This window comes from Camellia sinensis, chromosome 9, assembly GCF_055761805.1.
Source record: "Camellia sinensis isolate YWXY chromosome 9, ASM5576180v1, whole genome shotgun sequence".
NCBI classification, from domain to species: Eukaryota; Viridiplantae; Streptophyta; class Magnoliopsida; order Ericales; family Theaceae; genus Camellia; species Camellia sinensis.
Genome location: NC_138969.1, coordinates 104,529,177 through 104,542,965, shown reverse-complemented (window position 1 = coordinate 104,542,965; position 13,789 = coordinate 104,529,177). Strand labels below are relative to the sequence as shown.

The following is a 13,789-nucleotide window of genomic DNA, read 5'->3' as shown; positions in this document are numbered from 1 at the left end:
TGAGCGCCGCCTGTGGGTGGTTCATCTCCCGATCACATCACACTATCCCCCAGGTTCACTGATCCAATGACGATAGACTTTGCTGAGCTTGGTGGGATGATGACCTCGTTGTCAAACAAATCCTGTACTTCGTGGCGAAGATGAAAGCAATTGTCGGTGCTATGACCGGTTTGTTGATGATAGGCACAGTACTAGGTAGTATCATGACCGGGTGGAAGACGACCAGGGAGAGGTCGAGGCTCGAGGGGTTTGAGATGGCCTTTTTCAACAAGGATTTGAAGAGCCTTGGACAAAGGCATGTAGAGGGCATGGAAAGACCCTGCGACCTCGGGGTAGATACTTCGAGGTTTGTGGATTTTTGCTGGGCGCACTAGCAAAGGGGTCAGCAGGTGCAGACTTGGTTTTCTGATCTCTTCAGAGTGCAGAATTAGAGCTAACAGGATCGTTTCTAGTACGACGGCCCTTCTCCCGGTTTTCTCCTTGATTCGAACTGCTCTCATTCTGAGTGACGAAAGTGTCGTTCACAGTTTTTGCAACAACTGCGAGCACTTGCTGTTTGTTCAGTCCTTCGGCTTTTCAAAGCCTCAACAACCCACAGAAGGTGTTCATAAGGATCAATGTCTGCCCCTACCTTGTTCTTTCCACTCACCTCAGCTTGGTCGAAGGTTTGGGTTGCTACATCAGAGCTGAGCCCTGCTGTTGTCGACATGCCATTGCCCAAACTTGGGGTGGCTTCAGGTTGGCGAATTTTAATTACAATTCACCCCAGGAGTGGGGAGTCCTCTGGTGTGAAATTTCCAGCATGTGATGTGGTCGATGGTGGAGCTGATAGTCCGAAGGCTAGATCAGCCACAGTTCTCTGAAGATCATCGATCATTCCCATCAGCTCAAAAGTAGTGGGCTCACGGGTTTGAAATGAATGGGGTTCCAAGACTGGATGTGTGGTAGGTGCCCCAGATGGGCGTTGCATTTCAGCATTGGTCTCACCCTGCATGACGATTCCCTGGTTTAATGTCGCTGTTATGACCACAATATCTTCTGAATTCTGCGTCATCATGAGTCTGCTGAATTGAACAGAGGTGATGTGACTGGTGACTAACGGATCAGATGAACCGGTGAGCCTTGACTGACCTTTCTCTGCCTTGCCTCAGCGAAGGAACACTGGTTGCCCTGAACTGAATCTCTGACCTGACAAAGTCTATCAGCAAAAGTCCGGTATACTCGGGGATATTGGAGCCTTCTGAAGCTACGGTTCCAAGACCACTCTAGCAAAAGAGAAAACAGGCAGCATCTCAGCCTAATTTCACTGGAACAAATACGAGCATAGCTAAATGACTGTGCTCTCTACTGAATTCTGCTCAAAATTCTGCCTATAAACTGATGCCCTTAGGTAAAACTGATTCTCCAAAATACTGATGCCCTCAGGCCTGATACCCAAACTTGCAAACTGATACATACAACCTGTAGAGACACACTCTGACAGCAAATATCATACAAGTAAGAGCCAAAACACCCCTATGTTGGGGTAGGGTTTTCCTGTCCTATTTTGTCAGGAGCTAGGGTTTCACTACGCACACAGCAGTTTCAAACAACCTAAAATCGGGTAAGCAACCTGTCCTAGTTTGGAATAGTCACTATGGATTCCAAATATGCACTAGGTCGAATGGTCAAAAAGGGTGCCCCGGTAAAAATCGGGGTTTGTGTTCTCGTCATGGCAGAGCCTGTAACTGGTCAGCCTTATGGCACACTTCTCAAAGCAAGCCTCTGGCAAACCGTTCAGGAATAGCATACGACAAACACGGTGTCCTAGGCGAACCAATGCAAATGCAATGCAAAGAGACACATAAGTGTAAACAAAACAAGATAACATGAGTTCGAGTCAAGTTCTCTAAATGCCTAGCAGAGTTGCCAGAAACTGTAGACGTGCCCCGAGAACTCCCCGGCTTTGCGCCTGCGGGGGCGCGAATTCGTTTTGTTCTGAGCTACTACAGTTCGAACTCGTGTCACGATTCTGAATCTAATCTCGCAAAGTGCAATGTAAGACTGATAAATCACCAAAGAGTCCAAATCCGGCAAATCGTTTTGAAAAATCGATTTTAATAAAGAAGTGCCAAACATGGACTGCTTTGCCAGATACAGAGTCGCCACCTAAATATTTTATTTTGGAGGAATTTAGGAAACCCTGACTCGTGTCTAAGGCCAGGTGTCCGTCATCACCAAAGTTTCCTCGGCTCGGGAACTTGGGTACGAGAGGGGAAGGTCATGCAATGAGCACCCCCGCTCGCCCGATCAAAGATCGGCCTGTACTAAGCATGATATTTTGTTTTCGAAAACACATGTGCTCTTATTCTGGTTATTAACCTAGAATTACTATGTGATGCGCACACCATACAAGTATAGACTAGATCGCCTAAGTTGGAACAAAACATTGCATGTTCGTTTGTTTGAAAACGGTTTGAAGTTTGCTACTCGCAAGTAGGCTAAAAATGCGGTTTTCAATGAATTGTTTCAATTCAAGCAATCCAACCTTCACTCACAAGCATTCAGGTAGTTAATCAAATAAGCAGTTAGCCTCATGGCAAGCATGCTTTCATGGAAATATTAACACACATGTAGTATGTATAGACACCCCATTTTTGACCGTCCTCAAGACTTGGATGTCACCGTTTGAACACTCAGTGATCATCCATGCTCGTGTTTGTTTTGAGTTCCCGGAGGTCTTGGCTACGCGCATTGCCTCAGGATCTCTCGACTTGCTCATTCTGTGCCTGGTTTTGCACCAAGAACTTGTTTGTTTTGTGCCTGAGGGTAGAGAGTAGCTTGTTAGCTACCTCCGATACCCACTGGCCATGGCTTGAGGCCACCAGCCGTGTATTATTTCTACCGGCCATTGGTGAAATATACTATTGGCCGGTCGGCACTTGGTGTGGTCGACCGACCATCTGTTTGGCCGACGGCCTCCTTTTTTGGCCGGTGCCACTTTTTTGCCTTTTTCAGGCATGGTGCAAGCCAGTTGTGCCAGCTGGAATGCACGGACCCTTCTCCCCATGCACGAGTGTGACTGGTTTGCACCTTTGCACCCTTTTAGTCCAATCTTCCAAGAGCTAGATTGACCCCTTTGCTCAAGCTTCTTGAGGAAGCTTGGACTCTTTATCTTGGCTTTCTCAAGAAGCTTGCACCCTTTGCTTAGCTTCCCTTAGAAGCCTTGACCCTTTAGGATAGCTTTTCTTGGAAGCTTAGCCTTTTGCTTGGTCTATATAAGTGCCCCTCCTCTCTCCTTTGTTTTGGTTCAGAAAATCGCGGCCAAAGGCTCCAAAAATCGAAAACTAGTCTCCAAACGAGAAAAGTGGTCTACGACCACGAAGAGGTGGTCTACAAGACCTCTCCCTCCCTCAGGCAAGGAAAATAAGGCTTGGTCCGCAAGCCAAGCCAAAGCATGAAGAGTTCAGAGGCCCAGAGGCAAAGCACTTAGCCGAAAACTCTGAAACCTCGAAACGAGCACAACATGCACAATCACCGAGCGCTCAATCGATGACGTCTGAGTCTTAAGGTTGGTCAAAAAAGGGGTGTCTACACATGGTTTAGTAAAGGCCGATCTTTGATCAGATGAGTGGGGATGCTCAATAGTGACCTTTCCCCCTTATACATAAGGTTCCGAGCCAAACATCTTTGGTTACGACAAGACCTTGGCACGAGTTACTGGTTTCCTAATTGTTTCAAATATTAGATAGCAACTCTGAGATCTAATTATGCAGTCTATTTCTAGCAATGATTTTGCACTAAAATGGATTTTCTATAAAGTTGCCAAGTTTGGACTCTCATCTATGTTTTACATTGCACTCATGAGGCTAGATCAAGGGTCCGAACAGTTTAAAGCGCATGGGTACCCCCCAGACATGTTACAACTACCTATATTCCTCCTTCCAACTGGTACTGCTGATGGCCTCTGCTTTACTTCCTTATCTTTACCGTAGTCTGCAACTTTAACTTTCAATGCTCTGTTGTCACACCAGAGTCCCTGTACTTTCTAAACTGCCATTCTTGCTGTTACCTGACAATCATAACATACAAATTCAAATCTTGATCGTGTCATCTTCCTTCTCTTGTTTGGAATAAACACACCCCTCACTACCCCGAAATTAGAGAATAATGTATACATCCCTTTTGGATTCGTAGATGATCATCCACAAATATCGGGTGAATAGCGTCCACTCTTCCTTTGTTCCTGCTTCCTTGACCACCATGCCTACACAATACCAACCTCCATCCTCCGTCGCACTCTCTTCTTCCACCCATCACTTTTTTACCTTTTTTGTGTTGTATTTAGTTAGTTTCTTGCTACCTGGTAGCACCTTTGCTTTCTTAGGATTTGGGTTTTGTTTTAGCAGGATCTTAGGGTCTCCATTGATGGGGCGGGTTGTACACAACAATGGTATAACTTCTTTAGATTTTCTTCTCTTCCCTTTCTTTGATCATGGAGGCACTTAGGTGGCTAAAGTGAGTGGGATTTTAGGTTCGAGTTTATGGAGAGATATTAACTTGCGTTGTAATCTAACTCTCATAATTTTTAAATATTATAAATTCTATATATATAACATTTATATGAATATACATAAATAGTAAAATTCATCCGACAAGAAATATCATTTCTCAAAAAAAGAAAAAAAATCATGACAAGTATTATTTTTCGTCTCTAATTTGTTCAATACACAATGAAATTAATTAACTACACATTTTTTGATGGATAAATTATGCAAATAGTCCGTGCAGTTTACACGATGTGTCAATTTGGTCCCTATTATTTCAATTTGCTCGATTTTGTCCCTTAATTTAATATAATGTGTCATTTTAGTCTAATAAATAACGGTTATAAAGTTTGGTGGATAGAAAGTCTACATAATTTGTCAATTTAGTCCTTGTAGTTTACACAATGTGTCAATTTAGTCCCTATTGTTTTAATTTGTCCGATTTTGACAGAAACCAAATTAACACATTGTGTAAACTACAAGAACCAAATTAACACATTGTATAAACTACAGGGACCAAATTAACACATAGTTTGAATTTTCGTTCACCAAACTTAACAATCGTTATTTATTGTGCTAAAATGACACAATCCATTAAATTAAGGGACAAAATCAAGCAAATTGAAACAATATGGATCAAACTGACACATCATGTAAACTATAGGAGCTATTTGTATAATTTATCCTTTTTTGATATATTACATAGTTAGGGCAACCAAGACCTATTATAGTGTCCTCCAGAAGTAAACTAAGAAACCTGAATTGGGAGTTTTTATCTACTCCATGAGATATTGTTCCAGTAGTACTAATCTACATATGAGCTTATATATGTACAAAAAAAAAAAAAAAAAAAAAAAAAAAAAAAAAAAAAAGGTGGTTGGGAGCCCAAGTGACCTTCCCTGAACAGCATTGAGTTCATAATTTAGGGATAATTTGGAATGATCTAAATAGTGTATTTTTTAATTTTTTATAAAATATGAGTTGAGTATGGGTTGGGTTTAAAGTGACGTGACAGAAAAGTGATGTGATTTAAATAAGATGATATGACTTAAATAGGATAGTGAGTTTTTAATTTTTTTAACTTATGACAAACAATGTCTTAGTCCTAAAATTGAAATCAACCACGCGAGCGTGCTCACACACATACACACAAAGGCATATATACTTGGGCATGCACTTGAAGTCCTGCATTTTATATATGAATTGCTTATGTTTGTAGACAGTTCAATGCCCTGTTTAGGAAGTGAGTTTATGGTTTATTTTGGGGGGTTAAATTCACAAAAAAATAAAAATAAAAATAAAAAAGAAGAAAAACAAAGTAAGTTAAAATAGTAAATAATATAAAATGTCACATTAAATTCATAATTATTTCACTTTTTGTCTCACAAACATTACATCCATCTACAAAAAATAATCCAATCATATTTTCAAATATAAAAATTTTAACCTACTAAAATAGTCAACTTCCCGAACGAGGCCATATGTTCAACAATAACAATTTGAAAGTACTTTGCATACTTTCAAAAGTAAAAATTAGTTTAGCAATTATAGCCAAAGAGTACCTCAACTGATTACATATATATATATATATGATCCACATTCGAAAGACACAATATTTCTTGCACTCCATTACAAACACCAATTCAAGAGCATTTGTCATACAAATGATAAAATTAGCAATTGAAAGGGGCTCTATATATAAGCTTAACAACAGCAGAAGTAGCATACATGATATCAAGTAATAAATAAGGTGTACTAAACCCCACACACACACACACACACAAAGAGAGTCATGGCTCTTGTTTAAGAAACATGGAGGGAACCATGTCTTGTAAAAGGCCATAGTCAGGAAGCTGAAACTGAAGCTGTTGATGATAATGTGGTGGAGTTAGATGATGATGAGTACTAGCACTAGTTTGTGGGTAGAAAGAGTTCATGCCACCACCATAGTTGTACACTGAAGGCATTTGAACTATAAATTCTTGAGGAAACCCTGTCCCCGCCATCGGCGTTGTCATCACAGAAGGTGGCAACACCATCCCCCCCACATTTCCCCTCAGAGTTGCCGGTATCGGATGGTTATGTTGGCCTTCGTATGTTGTTATCACAACTGATGGATCTTCAAACGACCTCTCAACGCGCTTCTTCACCGTGCACTTCTGTGTGGTGCAACGGTAGTAGCTTCTGCAAATGGAAATGCAAATTGTCTTCGAAACAACGTAGTGAAATAAAATCAGTGATAACTAGCATATCTGCATAAACTTCTATTCAATTTTTAATAAGTAGGAACACAACAAATCATTAGATTGTACTCGGCCCAAATTTTATCTATCTAACGATCTTCTTCTTCTTCTTTTTTTTTTTTTTTTTTTTTTTGGAGATTCATTTTCGTCACTGAAATCTGTGCTAGAGTATTGGATACATAAGTGTATAACAACGCAATAGGAACACAACAAATCATTAGATTGTACTCGGTGCAAATTCTAGCTACCTATTTTTTTCTTTTTTTTTCTTTTTAAGGAGATTCATTTTTGTGACTGAAATCTGTGCGAGAGTGTTGGATAGATAAGGTACAACAACGCAATATAAGGCACCGCGTTTTTCTTGAACACGGAAACTTGTATGAACACAACAAAAATTAGTACTAGTTTTTTCTACTCTATTTGTATATCATTTTTTGACAACACAATCATATAATTAACAAATTTATGATTTGTTTTAGGAAATAGAGGGAACAAACCTTGGGAAAGGGCTATTCTTGACAGCCTTCTGTCCATATTTTCTCCATCTATATCCATCTTCCAGATGATCAACTTCACTCTTGGTCATGAAAGCAAACCGGGGTTCTTTCTCCTTTTTCTCTCCTTTCTTTTTGGATTTGCTCCTGTCGATTTATACTCATACAAACCATTACTTTCTATATAAACAAAGTCAAAAACTCTAACAATGAAAAACCAAATTTCAACATACACTTTCTTAGAGCTTTCTCCTCCGTCGTCGTCTGACTCCTTCTGTTGTAGGAGGTCTTTCTTATGTTTATTTGAGTCTTCATCGCCGCCAGCCTCGGTGGACGAGAAAGAGACCGAAGAGTTTGGGGTAACCGGAGTTTCACTTCCACCGCCGCCACTGCCCACTAAGTCTCCTCCTCCTCCTCCTCCTCCTCCTCCTCCTCCTCCTCCTCCGGCATCCACCATCATCTCAACCTTTTGCTCCGGGGATGGCGGTGACAAGCCAAATGCTCTTGCAAGTGTGTTGTAGTCTGTAGATCCATGTAAACACTCAGTGAAGCTCAAGTATGAAGAGTTGTGAAAGCCTTGCAGGTCATGAGATGATGATGATGAATTGGGTATAGAAGAGTTGTTGATAGAGAATGAGAAAGCAGTTGCAGTGGTGGTGCTGGTGCTTCCATATCTATCATCATGAAATGGGTCATGGTAGAAAAAGTCTCTGTGTTCATCAGACATGTGAAAGAAGAAGAAGAAGAAGAAGAAGAGGGGTTTGACGGGGGGCTTTGATTAATGTCCCTTCGTTTTAAGCTTTGACAGGAAGATTTGTCTAAGGTCTCTATTATTTGTCTTGTTTCATGTAGAGAGAAAGGGGGGGGGGAGAGAGAGAGAGAGAGAGGCAGAGGCATTATATAGGTGTAGATGACAACTGCTAACCCCATTTCATAAAGAAGGTTTGACATTGCTGATTGCATTGTTTTTTAGAATCAAATACTCCCGTATATCATTTTCCTTTTAATATATTAATGCATTCCTCATTTATGAGTTAATGACGAATAATCTATATATTATATAAGAAAAATAGAGTTTTTAATTCACAAATTTTGTGAGAATTTAAATATGTCAATCTTAATTCTTAAAGTTTTTGATTTTTAAAAAAATAAATAATAAAAATTTATTGACTTCTTTCAACCCATAAGTTTTTTTGATTTCTCTCATACCTACTACCGCACTGTTTTCAACTTCTTTCATACACTATGGTTAATGATAGGATTGTTAAATAATTTTTATAAAAAATCTATAAAAAATAATTTGTATATTAAAAAAATATATAAAACAAATATGAATTCTTATTAAAAAATAACTTATTGCAATCGTAGAAAAAAAATTATACTGTACATTTCATTAAAATCTTTAAAAAAAATATCTAAAACAAACATAAATTTTTATTAAAAAAATAACAAGTTGCAATCGCACAAAATAAAATAAAATAAAATTACACTGTAAAAAATAATTTGTATATTAAAAAAATATTTAAAACTAAAATAAATTCTTATTAAAAAATAACAGGTTGCAATTGTGAAATATATATATATTACACTGTATATTTCATTAATAATGTTCAAACAATGCGTCAAGTATTTGTGTAAAGGTTTGATACGTGTCCACTCTCAAATTATTAAGTGAATATAGATGAAACCAAATAACTCAGTTTTAATAGATAACAAATATTAGAAACACGACCATTGAACCCTAGTAACTATTAATTAATAGAATTCAGCAATTGAAAAGTCTCAAACCACATCTCTTTGTCTTTTCAAATATTCCCTTTTTTTGGTTCATGCATTCATTATAATATTGATAGAGAATTTGACGTGTGGAAGAGTGAAAGGCATTAAAATTATGAGCCAAGGTTCTCTCCTTGCAGCCTCGTACTTGCGTCCGTCCTTGCAGGCATTCGGATCTACTTTTAGGCCCAATTTTGATAATCCGAACCGTTCATATTTTATAATTTATTCAGTATATCATACCTGTAAAAAATCAAGTTGATCGGATATCAGAAAGTATGTGTTCGAAAAATTGAACTAAAACTATTTTTTAAAGAATTTAATAAACAGTTTTCCGAACACATGCTTTCTGATATCCGATCAACTTGATTTTTTACAGGTATGATATACTGAATAAATCATAAAATATGAACGGTTCGGATTATCAAAATTGGGCCTAAAACTAGACCCGAAGGCCTGCAAGGACAGGCGCAAGGATGGGAGCTGCAAGGAGAGGATCCTCATTCTAAAATTATATATTAAGTTATGTAATTGTTGTAATGAAAAAAAAAAAAGTTTGTCTTCATCTTTTATGACGATTTATCTAGTTATGCTTCCAATTAAAACGTTAGGTGTGCTTCTATATCATTATTGAACGTTGCTTTCATTTTCAGATACTTTGCTCACAATTGTTTGTTTTTTGTGTCATGAAATTTATTATAATTATGCTTGCTAAAACTATTAGATGGACCTAATGAAAGAAGTGTAAATTATTTCAATGTCATTCTCACGATTAGAAGTACAAAAAGACATACACAAAAAGTATATAAATAGACAAAATTTTACAAATTTTATTTGTGAGTCTCACTTCTTGAAAATCCTATAATTCATTTATTTTTTGTATTATATTTTATATTTAGTTTATGTACTTTTTTATATAGTTTTCTTTAAAAGTTTATTTTAATAAATAAATCATTTTCTATTTCAAACAATTTCATTTTTATTTTTTCTTAAAGTAATTTTAGTTTTGAGCAATTACTTACACTTTTTTTTCTATATATTGTAATTTTGTGCATTTTAAATACATGATATTTTTAATTGCATTATGAAAAAAGTATCATGCAAAAATCAAGTAAGAAGAAGAAAAATAAATAAAACAATACGATGAATATCGAGCAAAGATCAAATATCAAAACTCCAAAAACAAGCAAGCAAACAAACAAAGTAAAATAAAATGTTTAAAATAGACATTTACAAATTTGCAACAAAATTTTATAACTTTCTTTTTTGTTAAGAAAATTATATTTGGTACTAGATAAATAAAATGCTTTTAAAATAGTTTTTTTTTTTAATTTGAAATTAAAACTATAGTAAATTTATGTAAGCATAATTGCTAACCACATTTTTTTACTTAATTTATAATATTTATATTGACTACCTTTTTTAGGTTTATTTTTAAAGTGTTTATATAGTATTAAAAAAAAATATCGCTAGGAATAATTTTTTTCTTAATTTAGTTATAAATTTTTCCCGTGTATTATTTTTAAATTTTTAATAAAAACAAACAAAAAATAATTGATTCAAAATATGCTACATTTGTAATATTCATTTTTCTGTAAAATTTTGGTAAAAAAAATTTAAAAAAACAAAAAAAGAAAAAAAAGTCAGGCTTGGCCCAAGCCCAAGCCCAAGCCCAAGCCCACTGGGCCAGCCTGAGGCCCCGACCCGCCGTCTCTTTTAAAGCCGAATACCATTAGGCCTGGGCCTAATTTTTTGGCCCGTAGGTCGGCCCAGCCAGGGTCAAATTTTAGCAAGAGCCTAGAAGGCTCGACATGGGCCCAGCCTGGGTGGGCCGGACCAGATTTACACCCTTATCCTCTTTTTATAATTTAAAATTATTACACAATAATGGGTTACTTGTTATGATTTTTCTGTAGCTCATTTATCTTTATTCTTTTTTTGGGAGCAAAAAAAGAAGAAGAAAGAACTTGAAGTTTCATGATTTCAAATTTGCCACTATCATATGAAAAATGATTAAATTATGTATTTTGATGGTAGACATGTATCAAAACAATAATTATTTCTTTTTTACATTCATATGAGTTTGGGGTTCAACTTTCTTTTGGTGATAATTTAATATTTAATATTTAATTTTTATTAGCAAAAAAATGTTCTATTCTAAATAAATATGTATTATATATATGTATGTGGGGATATATTTTGCAAATAACAGCAGGCCGCTAAGGTGATGCCGAAGTGTCATGTGGCCTGGTCTTGATACCGAGGTGATCTCAGCTAGGCCAAGGTTATCTGCGGAGATACCGGAATCTGAGACAAGCAAATAAGGGAAAAGAGTTCTAGAACATGGGAGGGTCTCAGTTAGAATAAGGATAAGGCTCATGAAGAGTTTATCCCTATCTAGCTGAGAGTCCAAGATGAGCATTGAAGCTGAGTCCACTGAAGTGTGGCTTCTACAAAGATCAGGTCAGTGCTAACTATAAAAGTAGAGCACCCCCGTGAGTCTCTGATATGGGTGATATACTGTGATCAGTAAGTTCTTTCTTGTGAGTTTAAGCATAATTTGCTATCTTTGAGAAATACTGATTACTGACTTGATCGTCAAAGTGTCTCCGGGTGTACAAACCACCGTCAGATTCTCATCTTCTTCTATTCTGTCAGTACTCTCCAGCTGAGTTCCCCGTTTGGGTGTGTGGTCAAAAATCAATACCCACAATTTGGCGTCGTCTGTGGGAACTTAGGGAGAATAGATGGCCAACAACCGGCAGGGAGAAAAGATCGATGATGATGTCCTAGACGGGAGTGATAAACATGTCGATCCTAACATCGAAGAAGAAAACCATAATAAAGGAGTACATGATCAAAATCTTAGGGATAAGGGCGTCGGCAAAAAGGGAGACGCCCCAAAGAAATCAGGTTGAGATAAGTATTACAATGAAAATGACCTCAAGTATGGAAGGATAGATGCCTGAGGAGGGACGGCGAGATGAAGGGAATGGCCAACAAGTTGGCAGATCTACAATCGGTTGTCAACTTCATGATGCAGAACAACGTCATGTAACCACTGTTTCCATTGCAGGACACGCCGATGCCAAGGGCCAAGACTGATGCTCAGAAAGGGGGGCAGAAAACAGTCCTAGCAGTCCTACAGCATGGCAAGGAAAAGGAGCCCTCACATCGGCCTTCACGGGATGTCGGGCGAGGAGAATCTATCAAAGGTGACTCGCAGAGGATGCCTCGTACTAGGGGAGCTTATGTCAAAGAACCTCGGCATATCCAGGGAAAGGGCCTGTGTTTTGATACGGCGAATGAAGAGAAGTTCAAGAGGACACATAATGACACCGGAAGCAGCACACCAAAAAGATAGAAATCTGTTGACAGCCGAGCTCCTGGTCGGACTAAAGAGGGTTTGAGGGACTACCTCCAGAGGAAGTGACAGAATACCGAGGTCACATCCCCCGTCAAGTCGAGAATGCCATTCTAAGTGGAGTTGGATAGGTTTGAGGCCCCAAAAACATTCCATATGTCGAGGTTCCAGATTTATAACGGTAAGTCTGATCTGAACTTTTACATCGGCTTATATCTAACTTCAATGGCTTTGTATACTGGGAACGAACAGTTGCTGTGTAAGGTGTTCCCCTTATCCTTTGCGAAAATCGCATCGAATTGGTTTCACAAGTTATCAAAAGGAACTGTGAAGAGTTAGGAAGGCCTAGCCGAAATGTTTGTGGCTAGGTTTGCGACAAACAAGTTGTAGCCACTAAGGGTAGACTCCCTGATGGCTCTGAAAATCAGTGAGGGTGAAAGCCTTAGGGCTTATGCCAAAAGGTATAATGAGGTGTTCAAACGAATATCGAGATGCAACAAAGAGTTGGCGGTTGTGTCTTTTAAGAACGACCTAGAAGAGGAATGCCCGCTTCGGAAGTCACTAGCAAAAACTCTACCAAAGAGTATGGAGGAGCTCATGGCACGGATCGATAAATATGCTAGAGTAGAAGAAGATGCGTCGGGAATGAAGGCGCCGAAGCAGGAAAAGAGAAACGGTTCGCCGAAGCAAGGCCGAGGTAATACTGGTTTTCATAGGCAGGAAACAAGGCTGAGGGCTGCACAGGCAATCACCACTGTGTTCCGAATCCCGATTTATAAAGTTCTAGAAAGGATCAAGAACCAGTCGTATTATAGAGTGCCTAAGAAGATTCCTGGTGAGTTCGTGGGAATAAGCCTTGGGAAGAACTGCGCTTACCATAATGAGGATGGGCACCTAACTTAGGGATGCAGAGCCATGAAGACGCACGTGGAAGACCTGGTCAGACAAGGTCACTTGAGAGACCTAGTATATGAGGCCAGAACGAGGGAAGAGCATGCAAGGCTTCCACCAGCACCAATGGCACCACCACTGCCATAACCACAGCAAGCAGAACCTCATGTGATCACTGTGATTCATGTGAAGGTTAATCAAAATGATACGTGAGGCGAGACCCAAAAGGTGAGGCACTTATAGCATGTGTATCAGGTCCAGCAAAAGAGGCTTAGGACAAACAAGTACCAGGGACCAATGTTGTCCTTTACTGAGGCAGACCTAGATATGGTACAATATCTACACAACGATGCTCTGGTAGTGACCCTCAAGATTAGAAAATGCCAGGTAAGGCGCATTCTGATCGACCAAGGCAGCTCTGGTGACATCATGTATGTCAGATGTTCCAAGGAACTTGGTCTTCACCGAGATAATTTGGAGTAGTCAAACAGCCCA

The 13,789-nt window shown here is 38.5% G+C and overlaps 1 protein-coding gene across 1 annotated transcript; it reads right to left on the bottom strand.

Annotated features, from left to right (window-relative positions):
• Nucleotides 1-6,199: 6,199 nt before the first annotated feature.
• LOC114291900 (uncharacterized) lies at nucleotides 6,200-8,198 on the bottom strand. The gene is made up of 3 exons (XM_028235784.2): nucleotides 7,497-8,198; nucleotides 7,267-7,410; nucleotides 6,200-6,710 (listed from the first exon to the last, which is right to left on the bottom strand). The coding sequence occupies exons 1-3, from the start codon at nucleotides 7,988-7,990 to the stop codon at nucleotides 6,317-6,319; spliced, it is 1,032 nt and encodes a 343-aa protein (XP_028091585.2). The 5' UTR covers nucleotides 7,991-8,198; the 3' UTR covers nucleotides 6,200-6,316.
• Nucleotides 8,199-13,789: the final 5,591 nt, after the last annotated feature.

What these genes read in the sequence shown, in the direction of transcription:
- LOC114291900 (XM_028235784.2), bottom strand. Translation starts at nt 7,990, where the DNA reads ATGTCTGATGAACACAGAGACTTTTTCTACCATGACCCATTTCATGAT. An exon ending in GGAGAAAGCTCTAAGAAAGT is followed by an intron (nt 7,411 to 7,496) that starts GTATGTTGAAAT and finishes ATAAATCGACAG; the next exon opens with GAGCAAATCCAAAAAGAAAG. An exon ending in AAGAATAGCCCTTTCCCAAG is followed by an intron (nt 6,711 to 7,266) that starts GTTTGTTCCCTC and finishes TTCCATTTGCAG; the next exon opens with AAGCTACTACCGTTGCACCA.